Source organism: Penicillium malachiteum (genome assembly GCF_028827825.1).
Source record: "Penicillium malachiteum strain IBT 17515 chromosome Unknown utg000003l:1.0-4950554.0:1.0-4952489.0, whole genome shotgun sequence".
Lineage (NCBI taxonomy): Eukaryota > Fungi > Ascomycota > Eurotiomycetes > Eurotiales > Aspergillaceae > Penicillium > Penicillium malachiteum.
The window spans coordinates 1,742,877-1,757,632 of record NW_026643096.1 but is presented as its reverse complement, the minus strand read 5'-3'; the positions used below and the strand labels follow the sequence as shown (position 1 = coordinate 1,757,632).

Here is a 14,756-nt window from a genome sequence, read left to right as displayed (position 1 = left end):
GTACATAATGAAATTAAATGATTCATCTAATTCAAGTTGTTTGCTTGGACGCGCGGACCATATTTAGACGAGAGATACCTAAGCACCATGCATGATGCACATAATGGTTTCTGATTTGCGTGGGCAGTAGAGCTGAATTAGATAGTCCAATTTCGTCCTTTTTGAGATGTCAAAAGAGTCTAGACCTAATATCGGAATAGATAAAAATGAAATCATTTCGACCACTGCAAGAGAAATAAAAGAAAAGAAAATTGTAGTTGTAGTTGTGATCAAGCATCTAGATAAGATCCTTATACTCCAGTGCTGGTTCACCAGTTGACCAGGGGTAATTCACGTGACCCCACCAGCCACAGTTGCTGCGCCACTAGAAAATCACCGCGAATAATGAAATCCACAACGGACTCGCCTGTGAAAGAAATCCTAGAAAATCAGCTTTCGCCGCAAAACAGCACAACCACACAACATGTCTCGACTCGGGAAGTAAGTAATGAACTCCGGAAGAAAATGACACCCAGATTTTCTAACCATTACTCCAAAATTAAACAGCCACGCCGACTGGGCCGACGACGAGGAATTTGACGACCCCTCCGCGCTCCCCGCGCAACAAGTTATTACCAACAAAGATGGCACCAAGACCGTCATCTCCTACCGCTTCAACGATGAGAACAAGAAAGTGAAGGTTACCCGCCGTATCAAGACCACCGTTGTCCGCGAACATGTCAACCCCCAGGTCGCCGAGCGCCGCTCGTGGGCCAAGTTCGGTCTCGAGAAGGGCAACCCTGCCGGTCCTTCTTTCGATACTACCTCTGTCGGCGAGAACATCGTTTTCCGTCCCAGCACCAACTGGAAGGTTCAGGCTAAGGAGGCCGAGAAGGAGGGAGAGAAGGGCAGCGTGAAGGATCAGCTCAAGGACAAGAAGGTCAAGTGTCGTATTTGTTCCGGAGAGCACTTCACAGCTCGCTGTCCGTTCAAGGATACCATGGCCCCTGTCGAGGAGTCTACCGGTGGTGCTGGTGCCGAGATGGACGAGGAGAAGGCTGGTGGTCTCGGTGCGGGCTCTTCCAGCTATGTGCCACCTCACATGCGGAAGGGTGGTGCTGCTGGTGGAGAGAAGATGGGTGGTCGTTTCGAGAAGGACGATCTTGCGACTCTGCGTGTTACAAACGTATGTTCATTCTATCCTATGCGATTTCCTGGGTTCTCGGGAATTTCTTTACTCGCGTTTTTCTTTTTTCATCCTCATACTGACGATTTTTTTTCTCTCAACGAACAGGTCAGCGAATTGGCAGAGGAACAAGAGTTGCGGGATCTCTTCGAGCGGTTCGGTCGTGTCACCAGGGTCTTCCTCGCTCGGGACAGAGAAACCCAGCGGGCCAAGGGCTTTGCCTTCATCAGTTACGCGGATCGGGGCGACGCTGCGAGCGCTTGCGAGAAACTGGACGGCTGTACGTTTCCTACTCCCATTTGCACTTGAACTGCTGCGAATGTCTTGTTTTCAATATGCTTGGATACTAACTCGTTTCTTCTCTCTAGTCGGTTACCGCCATCTCATTCTTCGCGTCGAGTTCGCCAAGCGCTCTACTTAAAATCGGTTCTGGCTTTTCTGTTACGACATTTCTTGGTTCCCTTTTTTTTCTTGCTTTCAGGCGGGCCTCATTCTTGGCTGAAGCTCTTCTCCCTTGTACTGTATGATTGATAATGATGATTTTCGAAAAGACACCCACCATGTCATTTAACTTGCATTCGTCAGTCGATACAAAAGCAATGGTTTAGAAGAGAATTTTCATGATCTGTTATGTGTACACCTGATCTTTCTACTTGGAGTACATGTACCGCGATTCTATAGCTCAGCCTGTAGTCATTTGAGTTGGGTCTGTTTTAGCTGTTCCAAGGTTGGCTAATTGCACTTTTAGTCTCTCCTTGACAACTTACCATTTTCACTGGTCATTCAAGACCATCTCCACACGCCACATAGATCAATCCGCGTCATATTCCTGGTTCACTTGCTCAAACAATTATGATCGTGTGCTCTAATGTGCTCACAGTAAAGTTAGGGGGGCTTGAACTATCAGCATTAATACCCAAGCTCCTTCAGGGGTCCTGTCATCTAACCAGGATGATAGAGGTACATCATTCCCTTAGCTTGAAGGTTCTAATATTAACAAAGAAGAAAGAAACCCAAGAAAAAAACCCTCAATTGACAAGGAATAATCCTCAATCCCTGTCGTTCGAGCGTCAGATGGGCTTAGCAGCCCCATTTTTCATCAAACTCAAACCCAAACCCCGAAAGGAACCTGGATCAAGAGTATGTTTAATTCCCAGCGTCTAAACGGCGGGGAGAGAAAGGGTCTCCCGAAGGTCCAGATAGAAGGTTGCGCCCCCGAAATGCATGTTTGACACAATCTGCACTCGGATCACAGATCCTGCACTCAATTGCAACAGCACACAGATCTAGATCTCTGCGAAGCATAGACCATAGATGCCATCTTGTCCTCTTGTCTTTAGAGACACAGAAACCGTCCGTCCTAATTTCCCGCACGCAAATTGGGTTGCATCACGTCGCATCGGTGATCTCTTTAGGAAAGAGACTTGGATGGGGCCATTAAAAACCATGAAAAAAAAGACGAAAATAAAAAAAAGCTTACTTGATGCCAGGGTAAGCTTGGTGGGACCTATTATCCAGCCTCTTTTAGCCCCTGACAATAGATACATGTATTTAAGCCCGGGACAGGGGAGGAAAAGAAAGAGTAATAATAATAAAAAAGGCGCAAAGTTAAGTATAGTACTGCTTTCGCGCCTATCCCCGACTTCTCTTCCTTGTAGCTTCTCTCATCACTAGGCCACCAGAATCTGAAGCTCTGCTCCCCCGCCAATGCGGATCCGGCATGGTATCACAGTCTTGGAATACATGTGAAAGGCGTTCGTGATGTTCCGATATGGCATTTGCCGCCGATCCATGTCTGATATGACTCGGCCGTGATCGTGAGACGGGAGGCAAAAAAGCCTGTTGACTAGAAAGGGTATCTCTTCATGAGATACTTACTCTGTCTTTCGGCCGCGTGCCGGTGAGCAGGTTTTTGTTTTCTTGGCTTTTCTGTCCGTGTGACGATGTCTCGTCTTCGGGTTGGTTGTTGCCTTTGCCCGGGATGGCTGGCGATGGCTGAGGCGGATGGTCATTGCTTCAAAGCTGGAATATCAACATGGTGATGATGTATGTTTGATGATTAGTTTGATTATCAACTTTGCGTCAGCTATGTTGTCAGTCTTTTTCTAGACGAGAAAAACTCTGAAGTACCCAGATATAGCGTCTGCTTGACAAATCTTTGAACTAGTACTTTGGCAGTACTTTCATAGTAGTATTCGTTCTAGATTTTAATCCCTGTTCGGGAGATTAAGCAAACTTTTCATCTGTTCCCCCTTTGTCTTTGTTTTTCCGGGCAGCTTTGCGGGATATCTGCAGAGTAAGTCCTTTATTCAGAGCCCGAGGCAGTAACTAGGATGTTCATGATTCTGGTAGGATCAGCATTACTAGTACCCGCTCAAGAACCCAGGTTGGTCGAAGTTTTGGATGACAGGACAACAGAACGACAAAACGGAGAATGAACCAATAGGAACTTCATTAATCCCTGATGACCCTTACCAATTCCTTAGGAAATCGGCATGAATGAACAGGGGGTTGCTAACAGATACCTGGACCCCATTAGGTAACGTCTCAGGAGTGGGCTACCGACAGTAAGGTCGAATGTTGCCCCAAGTAACCCTCGAATGTTTGCTAAACGTGATACACAGAACCTTGTATCCATGGAATCCAGATGCGGAGAAGGGAAGTCGCGTCGGAGTCTGAAGCAACAATCTAAGTTTGGATCCATTGACCGAAAACCAGCAGGGGAAGAATCCCAGGCTACAATGCTCCCCGGAAAAACCGCTGTATACTTCCGCAAGCCACCAACAGGCAACGTAGATCCGAAGAAATTGAACCAGGGAAACTGTGGTCTAGTTCTCGGCAACTCCGTTGACTTGCAGCTTCGGAGGTCACAAATCAGCTTGCGAGCCTTGATCGCGGCTGTGGAAATTACTCCCCGTCGAGTGACATCGTCTTTGTCTCAAACTTTATTGTAGACGTTGTGGTTGGCGTAGCCGTGGATCCCGGATGGGGTCAAAAAGTCAACTCCCACGCTTTTTCAACCGGGTTCGGCCGTGGGGTCCAACGGCTTCCTTGTCCCGGGATGCGATTTGATGATCGGGATATTTTTTTTGGGCTCTTCTCTCCTGTCCATACCCAGGTGTCATGTATGTAATTAGTCTTTTTCGTTTCTTTCTCTTTATTTTCGGGGCGATGCTGACACCCGACTAGGGTATATTCCAGTTCTGCTGACGGGGCAAGAGTCATTGGATCCACTGGGCTCAAATGATCCTAGAGCAACGGGCATATTTTAGCTAGGATGATGAAACAAGGAGGGTTAAAACTTCAAGTCTAGAATATCATCGGCCACTAATGAGCGTTTCCAACTGAAGCTTCTTTGTAAAACAATGGGGAAGATCGGCTTGAAAGGGTCGAGTTTATTCTTTTTGAGAAAAAAGAATAAAGATTTGAAATTGAAATTGAAAAACAAGAGTAAGTGGCGTATCTCCGACTTCCCGGTGAAGCAAAGCATTTTCTCTTCCTTGTCAATGTTGCTGTCGTCAAAGCTCATAGCCTTAACTCTTGAGTTTCTCTTCCCGGTCGAACATTCGGCCGCGTGTCCTAAGAATTAACGCGGAACTGACCACGGGCCATCTTTTGCGTGAGGAAAGACGACTATAGTCGTACAAAGGATACATCTAAGCATGAAATTTTCCTTTTCATTTTGCTTGCAGCAAGGCGTCAAGATGACAATTCAAGCTCTAAGCCTCTAAGACTCAGATGATTCTCTGATCGTCGTCTCTGCCAAGATCAACATCCACTATATCCGGTGGCACGTGCCCTTGACAAGCCCTGAAGATTCCAAATTGATCAGTTATGATGAAGATGTCAGACTTCTCAACACAGGTCAACACAGGTCCAATCTTGAGATCAAATCCCGAATTGAACGGATATATCTTAGTAGAATACGCAATGACCCTTAAGCCTCACTGCTGCCTCATTTCTCATCTCGGCACATCGGGGGATTTACGGGGCCGATCCATGGATTTGATGAGTTCATGCAAAGAGAAAGCCTAGTCAAGCCTATTGAATGGGGGAATGTCAAATCGGGTATTATTAGTCTCGGAGTACAAAATTGTAAAGCAAAAAAGAAATTTTATAGTTTAGACAGACAACCAGGTACCTGCAGAGAGGAACTAGGGATCGGGTAAGGTTTATAGTCAATTGTAGAGGGAAATTAGAACAAAGAGGTCCGTGACTCTTCCACATGACGGAATCGGACAATTATTCAAGTCCTCGTTCTCTTGATCTCAGGGAGATTACTTTCTGCATCGGGGGGGGGGGGGTGAGATGTAAAAAAAGTGATAGATCGTAAAATGGTGGAGTTCGGGAAACAGATTACGGGCTAGTGGAGCACGGTTGCGGGTACGTCGAGCGATCTGATAGTGTAATGGATCATGCTCCGATAATATACTAATATACCAGATGGAACTAAACCTTGGAAGTTAACATTGATTAGAAAAAAAAAAGGATCGGACAAAAAGCAATGACAAAATAAATAACATGACTGGTTGGGCAATGTCCATCTACTCATATTATTCCCCCTCCTTATGCAGTAGATCCAACAAGTTTTAATTTCATGCACATTTTTCGCATTCCACACGGAGTTATGTGGATTATGTGGACTATCTTCGAGCTATATCCCTTGTACATGAATCCACTATTTGAGATACTATGTAGTATTCGTAAACTCCCCCTCTTTTCTTCTCTTTTATTGCGTACACGTAATTTATCAAGAGAGAGAAAAAATAATAAATTCAAATTGTAGATGAATACGAGTAGACTCCAAAAAAGTGGTCTAATCAGTATGCATCAACCACCAAGTACTCTTACAAAGTCATACTTCCTTGTTGACCGCCTTAAGTACACGTGCCTACTTCTCCCGAGATTGAGAACTATCTTTATTTCCCTCACAATACAAGGAACCTTGCACGATGATCTTCAACATTAAACATCTGACTTTTTTTCTTTTTGACGCATTGACTTGAACTTGAAGCGCGGGACTTTCGTCATCAAACTTTTTCATCACTTCATCACTTGATAACCTAAGTGACGAACTTCCAATGGTTCACATCCCTGCAACTTGGTACCGAGTTAGGTACCTTCTCGTCTAGCTGGTCTGAATGGTCTGAATGGTCTCTTGGGGGCCAAGGGGGGGCAACATCCTGCACAACATATCCCACTCCTTTTCCTTTTCCAACGCCAGAACTCATTGACTGGTCCCAAGGACGGAAGTACATCGATCGAACTTCCGATCCACCAATCATTTCTACTCGGGTGCTTTAACAGGGCTCTGTGCTTTTGCCATCTGGACCAACTAGCCTCCTGCAGGATGGACGATCTTCAAGCCGCGAATGTGGTAGGTATCTTCCACGCAATTAGGCTAGAAGGTCCACTTGTGAAAGACCAGGATCTTGGATCTATGATACTAGTTAACTCCACCTTCCAGCAGAGCCACCCAAACTGGTTAGGAGGGGTACTTTTTTTCATGCTCATCTTCTCTTTTTGGGGAGATTGGTTTTGTTTTTGTTTTTTTTCTTTTTTCTCTTTGTTCCTCCTTGAATTTATTAAGATTGTCATTTTTCTCTTTGGTTCCCCTTCCAATTCTTCCTTGGTCTCGACTCATCTGGGGCAAATTCCTATTTGCACAGGCCTAGTGGGTCTCTTGAAGCTCCATTCTGGAAAAAGCTGCCGGGTACGGACCGCACACCATCACCCTTCCCGCTGCAGCTGTTTTAGGTATGCTCGGTGGGTCCTAGTGTGCCGAGTTGGGGCATACTCCGTACAATCAATTACATCGGTCATAGTCTGGAGCGCCCGGTCCTTAGCTCTTCTCCCCGAAGGTGGAGGAGTCAATTGGCCCGGAGGAAACTATCGTCGTCAGTGCTGCCTTAATCCCTTTCCTCCCAGTCTGTCGGTGAGAGCACTGCCAACATGCACACTGCAGCTGGCTAAATGAAAATTGCCGATCGCCTGATCGTCCATATTTTTTGTCATGCAAGAACCATACTACTTGGGTAAGTCAAAGAGTGAGGGTGTTGAAAAGAAAAAGAAAAAATAAATAAAAAATAAATCCAACTGGGACAACTGAGATTGCTGGGACTGCTGGGACCACTCCGACAGGTGTTTTCTTTTCTGCTCAAGTCTTGTTTTTTTCTTTCCCAGTAACTTGGGTTAATTTCCAAGGAACCACACAGATTGTTACTAGGGTTTATTTACACGGACGAATTGTTTTTCGTTATTGGGTCTATTGGCCTGCAGATCTTCAAAGTCTGATACATCAACCACTGTCATGCGACTGGGAAGGAGGGAAGAGACTCTGCACGGGTATCCTGGGGGGGTTGATCATAACCTCTATCCTGCCTAGTTTCATGTTATTTGGTATTTCCTGCAGCAACCCGTCTTCTCGGGTGTTCGCGCTGGGACATCTGACTTCATCAACCTGTACGGAGTAATGGAAAATACATACTGTTGTCATTGCACGGATTGCACGGGGGCCGTATCTTGCCTTATCCACTATGGATCGGCCACTGTCGCAGGCTTTCGGGTCCTCCCAGGGCACGTAACATGGAAAATCCAACCAATGCCATGCTCCTTGAACAATCAAACTGTCTGGAAGCTCGGGCCAATGAATCGATGCTACAGTTTCCTCCCTATGGAGACTCTGGCGCCCTACCCCCCCACCATTTTGGCGCGCTCCATAAGAGACCAGGACCAGGATTAGAAAAGAAAAGAAAATAATAATCCAAAAAAAAGAAAATAATAATAAAATATTCAGTATGAAAATTCTTTTCTACCCGGAAATGGAATTTATTTATTATTTTATTATCATTATTATCATTTATTATTATTATTCCTTCAGCCAAAGGAAAATACGGAAATCCTAGTCCCCCAGTCCCTAATTATGGTTGGACCCCTTATGCAAAATGACTGCTGCCACCCACTTGTCTCCTTCGCCGAATACAACGTATTCTTGTTGTCCCTGGCAGGCCCAGAATTTCCAGATTCCCAAAACTCGTGGCGAGAATGATCCTCGGCCGATGGCCTGAGGCTATTTTGAGGGTATTGTCCCCGTATCTAACCAAGGCCCAAGGATCAGGATCGACTGTCAAGCATCATCTCGCAGACAAATATCAATTGCATGCGCACCTCAGATCTTAAGATCTTTTCTTTTCTTTCCCACATCTCTTTCGATCCCCCTCCAAGAAGAAATTATTCTGATCGCTCAGGACGTGCACGAGAGGCTCTTGCTCGTGCATTGATCACTGCTTTTTTTGTTACCAGGTTCTTCAAAACTTGAAACTTGAAGTCAAAAAAAAGAAAAAAAAAGAGTAAGAAATAACCTTGAAAAAGGAACAAGAGACACCTTCATCCCACAACTTAACGCTTGGGTATCTTGGAGGGGTCACTTTTCTCTCTATTTACAGTACATTCAGTACATTCCAGCCCTGGTGCTCAGGCCAGATACTGCTTCAGGATCATACAGCTTGATTAGTGGACGCAAGTCACACCAGATTAAATGAGTAAGTTTTCTTTTCCTTTTCTAGATTCAGTCTGGTTTTTATTGTTTTTATTTTGTTATTTTGTTATTTTTTTATTATTATTATTTACTACTACGATGTCATTATTTCATTTTTGAAGGGAGATGAAGTGTATCATTTGTATTTGTTATTTCTTTTTTATTATTTCTTTCTTTTTATGGACTCCTTTTCCCGGAGACTTGCAAATATCCACTCTGGTTTTGCTTGGATCTTCATGATCTATTGCTCAGACACTTTGATCTTGAGTTGTTGATCCGATTGTTTCATTTGGTCCGGAAATCAGAGCCCATGACCATGAACTGTGAGGGTTTTCTTTCCATCCCAAATCAGGAAGTTCATGCCTATAAACCGGTGACGCATCCGCTTTGGCCGAGCAAATTCCGTTAGCCTCTACTTAACATATGCTTGGGCATTTTATTTGGGGCATCTTCTACCTCTACTCCCTTTCTATCCTGTCTTTTCTTGATCTGATCTCCTTCTATCTATTAATTCCCATCTTGTTCCAACTTTCCCCTTACACTCTTCACAGACTGAAAGATCATACATTTCTCCCTCTGCCTTTTAATGTTGTGATATCCGTTGAGATCTTTTTTTTACAAGTTCATCTACATCAGTCTTTACTCTCCGGTTGTGACTTGTGAATAATACTCCCACACACTCTTCTATTCATACGCGCTCATACATTCTTTTCTCTTTATCAACCGGGAGGATCCTCGGAAGAAAGTCAAAAAGCTCTCTAGAGAGGAGAACCACTCATTCTACCTGTGAGGAAAAGGCCAAGAGCTGATTTTCATCCTGGTCCTGGTCACTAATTAAGCTGCTTTAATCTAGACATTTACTACTCGCCACACAACGCGAGTATCTTTTCTGGTGTTACCTAGATCAACCATTCATCAGGGTCTCTGAGATACCATTATATCTTGTTAAAAATGAATCCTTGTAAGTATCCTCTCAAATTATCCGGTTACTTCTACTTCCTTGTCATGTTGTTCTCGCCACTGATAGGGTTGGGGAGGAAAGCCATCGAAAAGGACTTCGGCATGTATCATTGGAATTCAACTAAAAATCATCCAGCTTTGCTACCTGAATCCTTTTCCATGGACTGCCCGGTCACTACGGAAGGTGACTATATCAGCTCCCATGTGACAGGGTTTCCTACCGACGAGGACGATCAGCGAGTCGGAGGGCTCGCCTCTATGCCTGTCACCAACGGTGTGCGGTACCACGCACAGCAGCCTGCGATGCAGGACTTACAGTAAGTTTCTTCTTTTTTCTTCCTTTTTTTTAGTTCTTTCAATCCCGACTGTTTTCTCTCCACTCGGCCACTCGACCCCTTGTTATTGATGCGCTTCCTCCGGGTCCGGGCAGCTTGCACTTTAGTCCAGCCTGGTTCGGTACCTTCCATACCGATCCGCTGCGTGCATGCGTTTATTCCGATACTTTTTTTCATCTTTCATCTTGACTTGTCTCGTGTCTTCTTTTGGGGATACTTTTCTTGGTTTATTTTTGCCATTGACATGATCCCCCTACCCTTGACTTGACTTTTTTTTTATTTATTTTTCATTTTATTTTATTTTTGTCCCGAGTTTTGGGTTTCTTATTTGCTTCCCTTTGCATCATGGACGTGCTGTTGCGCTCGGATTCCCAATCTTCTTATGATCCTATGATGTTTCAGTTTACCCTTGGCAATGAATCCGTGATGTGACGTACTAAAGGGCCATTTATCTAGCTACTCCGGCTCTTCTGCTCTTGCTATGACACCTACAGATTCTGGCTCCGGTATGGCTTCTTCTTCGAGTGGCAACTTGGATGTTAGCCCTCGTGCTGATCCATCCTGGTATTTAACAGACTCTTTTTCTCCAACCTCTGGTCCTATATTCCCCTACTTGTCTCAGCAGCAACATCATTTTGATCGTCTGAACGATTTTCGACGTGGTCTCCCTCTGTAAGGCATCTACTTCTGACAATCGATAGATGACAAGAGAACTAATCTGTGTTTTTCGTTGGCAATTCCAGTCAACCTCCAGCCGGCATGTCAACCACCATTCAAACACCATCCCATGGGGTTAGCTCCCTCTCGACCCTTATGGGACGAAATAATGCCTATTCATCCTCTTATGCTTTGCACAGAGGAATGGGCTTGCCACTTGCAGGAGTTAATGACGTTTCTCGGTCTCACCAATACTCCGGCACACCTCGAGCTCTGGATGGGGTCTTGGATCGATCACAGACTATCTTCCAGCAGCCAATGGTGGAATCTTCACAACGATCTTCAACCCAAGTTGAAGCCCCACCTTTCAACGATACCAACATCCTCGAGTCGATCGTGGCAGACTATGGAGGCAGCCAGACAAGAGTCAATCCAGAGATTCAAGCCAAGATTGGACGCGGCTTTTTCGCATCCGATGGAAAATGGACCTGCTATCGTCGTAACTATTTCGCCGTTACCTGCAGTTTCAGCCTCTCGCCATGGCCCGCATCTGTGCCTCTATACGTTCGACAAGAGAATGGAAATCTAGCACCTATCCGAGGATTCCAGATGTCTATTTCTGCGATTGTGAACGAATCCTATACCGAGACCCGCGAACTTGTTCAACACACACCCAAACGCGACAAGCAATCCGAGCGAAAACCAGGTCCCGTACCTCTAAACCCTTCTCCACCACCTTCTCTCGCCGCCAGCTCTACAGGAAATGGCACGCACTCTAGCTTCCCACTTAACTCGCAGTCTCTAGACTACAACGCCTCTTTCTCCGGTGCACCTCAACCCTGCGCACCTCCGACCTCGCACATGTTTGAGCGAATCCAATTCCAGAAAGCGACCGCCAATAACGGCAAGCGCCGCGCTCAGCAGCAATATTACAATCTAGTGGTGGAGCTGCATGCAGAGGTCTCTGATCCCGTGACTGGAGAGTCCGAGCCCGTTTTGATTGCGCGCCGTCATTCCGACCGAATGGTTGTACGAGGCCGTTCGCCTGGACATTACAAGGACGGCAGACGTGACAGTACAGCGAGCATGGGGCCGGATGGAAGTAGTGGGGATGGGAATGGTGGCGGCCTCCCTCACGCAATGGGTCAGTCTGCACGTTCACACCTCCTGATGTACGACTCGACTCACGGAGGTGCGCTTCCGTACGGCAGAACGGATTATCGTCAGATGCAGACAGCTGAGCACTCACCTCTGAGTGATAGTCCTCTTGTCTCGTCTTCGTCGTCTTCGGGCTTTGATCATTACATGATGAATGAAGGTACTATGGATCCTATGGATACTTTGAAAAGTGATCCATATCAAGATCCTTTCACTGGGGTTTCTAGTCATCATCGTCACAGTACTGGTGGTTACGATCCTGTTTACTCGACCTATGGACGTTATGACCCGATTCAGAACTCGCATAGCCTATGCACTTAGGTATTGAGTTTCAGAATTATTATTTCTTTTTTTTGCCTCTCTGTCATCATTCTAAGCTTGTGTTTTCTCATTTCACTTTCATGTTTCTCTTTTTCAAATTCATGACTTGTTTTATGCTAAGGATTTCGAGGAATTTCATTTACCGCAGTACTGGGAAAGGGGTTTACGGAGCAGTGCAGAACGGAGACGATTTACGGCCCTTTTTTCAATTTCTTCTTTTGTCTGATTATTATTATTTTATGATGAACTTGACGTTATGAGATTCGGTTTCTTCCTTCTCTTCTCTTGAGCCTACCTGGGTTTCAACAAGCTAAGAGTATAATATTATGCTCTATATAGCTTGATTTTTATTACTCTTCTCATATTTACTTTTTTATTTCTTGTCATATTCTTACTCTAAAAGGAGACCATACAGAATGTCATGAATTTCATCTGATACTATTCCAATGTTGGATATGGACTAGACTAGACCTATACCTATAATTACTCACCGTCATATATTATACAAATCATACCTCTAAATTTGCCTGGCATAAACTTGGAAATGGATTCAATTCTTAATTTCATGTTTGCCTGCGCACTCCCATAACGTCGCCGCAATTCCCCGATTCGCCTAGTCCGCCAGGAACCGTTATTTGCTGCGGTCTTGGTCCAGTTCACCACTGACTAGGATATTGCAGGCCATCTACAGGGATTTAGTTAGTCCCAGTTTGAATGGAAAGTCGCAGCAGCAGAAATAGAAAAAGTGGCTCCATGTAATAAGAAAGTACGGCGTTGAACTTTGAATCTTCCCCACTTTAGGTATGTTCAATGTTTACTTGTTTTTTTTTTCTTATTGGCTTTATGTCCCTGCTTGCCTGAGAAGTAATGGGTTGCCTTTAAGCTGAACTATTCATCCTTTTTTCTTGTTTCAAAATGTTCTTCTAGCTTGTGATTCTATTTCTAATACTGTCTAGTTGAAGACTGATATGCATACTAGGCCCCCCTGTGGTCAGCGGACATTAGAACTTGAATTTGGATGGAGGGTTACCTGGGGCGAAGATTAAGGATCTGGTGGCGGTTTCGGTGAGTTGCTTCTTTCACATATTCCTGTTTCTGGACTTCGTACTCTAGATACTTTTTTTCGTTTCTTTTTCCTGCAGGCCTTAATTCTCTTCAAACGAGATTGGTCGGTAACAAGGCAAGATGCACAATGGGGCAATGAAAGAACCAATCAAGTATCTAGATCCATGTCCCTTTAAGCAAGATGATGCTTCTGCTTATGTGTATGAAGTAATCTCCAGGCAAGGGTTAAATGAGGACAGTAATGTAATGGTATTAGGAATAGCATGTGTAATTGTCATTAAGATTGTGAGAGCGAAAGCGAAAATGAGGTTTTTTGACACATGTATGGAATGTGAACATAATGTGTACTCAACGAGGTGAAAAAGCCTAATTCCTATACTTCATATGTTTATGCTCGATTCTATTGGATTGAACTTCTGTCACCATGACCTACATACCCCAGGTACTGAATAGAACCCTTGTCGATCCCGACCCGATCGCTATATGATCGACAGTGCTTGCGCAGGTGATTTATTGCGTCTCAGCTCAGCCCAATTACGGCACCTGGGCTATTACGAATACATTCAGGGCTGGGCCCGGGCGTCAGTGGCGATAATCTCATATTTTATTGTCATCATCTTGATTAGAGCATCCATGGATATGGAGGGAGCCTATTCTTGGTGTCAACTGGTCATAAGTGGGGGAGACCAGATGATATTCTTCAGTGGGTGTCTGAGTCATAACTCAAGTGCTCGTCTATTGCACCTAAGCATATAGTGTAGAGCGAAAATGACACAGATACATTCCATCCCACTTATTGCCATAAGTTGACTAGTCCCTCTCTCTCGTGATTCTGGTTTCCTGCGGCTCGGCAACTTCCGGTGCTTACCATCATGTTCTAGCTCTTCTCGTTGGTGGATTTGGTGGTTAGATGACCAGTTATTGACAAGGATCCTGGCCCTGTGAGAAGTTAGAGAGAACCTCCAGGACTGATTAGGTGAATGTACTTTCGATTCCAGTTGTATACTGCATTTATACCAGGCTATTCCGGCAAGATGAATATTACTAATGATCAAATTATAGTTTTTCCAAGGCTCAGAATACTAAATAGAGGAAACAGTGGCAATTTTACTCCGTACAAGTACTTTAGTACATATCATCTGATAATCACGCGTATAGTTCGTACTTTCATCCTATACTTCCGGGGGTAAGGGGGGGAAATACGATTAACTTGAAAGTAAACTTTTTTTTCTTCACACCCCAAGTGGCGATCAAACACCTCAAGTGCTAAGAACCTTGAATCCAAAGAATCTAAAACACTGAATACGAATCACCTGATCCCAAAATTCAGCCTTGTTGCTGCCCTAACGCACGTGCGTTGTACAAGAGTTGCCGGCCGAGAGGAGCACGGGCTCCTGTGCCAGTGTGCATATCGGTATCAGAATTCTTTAATCCATTTGATCTAGGTATAATGATCATATGGATGCCTAATCTGAAGAATCCACTCAGCCCTGCAAGTAGGTATTGGTTGACTGAGGGGTTCTTCATTGAAGTGGGTTCCACGACAGATCAAAGCGCC

At 44.8% G+C, this 14,756-nt stretch overlaps 3 protein-coding genes across 3 annotated transcripts; all 3 read left to right on the top strand.

Moving 5' to 3' along the window:
* Positions 1 to 463: 463 nt before the first annotated feature.
* Positions 464 to 1,586, top strand: tif35 (translation initiation factor eIF3 core subunit g; the record flags this gene model as incomplete). The annotated part of the gene is made up of 4 exons (XM_057090417.1): positions 464 to 480; positions 547 to 1,165; positions 1,274 to 1,445; positions 1,534 to 1,586. 4 exons carry the CDS (start codon positions 464 to 466, stop codon positions 1,584 to 1,586), a joined length of 861 nt encoding a protein of 286 aa, XP_056945158.1.
* A 2,215-nt stretch (positions 1,587 to 3,801) lies between these two features.
* Positions 3,802 to 4,119, top strand: N7483_006979 (uncharacterized protein; the record flags this gene model as incomplete). Its single annotated transcript, XM_057090416.1, has 1 exon — positions 3,802 to 4,119. One exon carries the CDS (start codon positions 3,802 to 3,804, stop codon positions 4,117 to 4,119), a length of 318 nt encoding a protein of 105 aa, XP_056945157.1.
* A 5,702-nt stretch (positions 4,120 to 9,821) lies between these two features.
* On the top strand, positions 9,822 to 12,133 carry N7483_006978 (uncharacterized protein; the record flags this gene model as incomplete). The annotated part of the gene is made up of 3 exons (XM_057090415.1): positions 9,822 to 9,979; positions 10,454 to 10,669; positions 10,741 to 12,133. 3 exons carry the CDS (start codon positions 9,822 to 9,824, stop codon positions 12,131 to 12,133), a joined length of 1,767 nt encoding a protein of 588 aa, XP_056945156.1.
* Between the last annotated feature and the right edge of the window lie 2,623 nt (positions 12,134 to 14,756).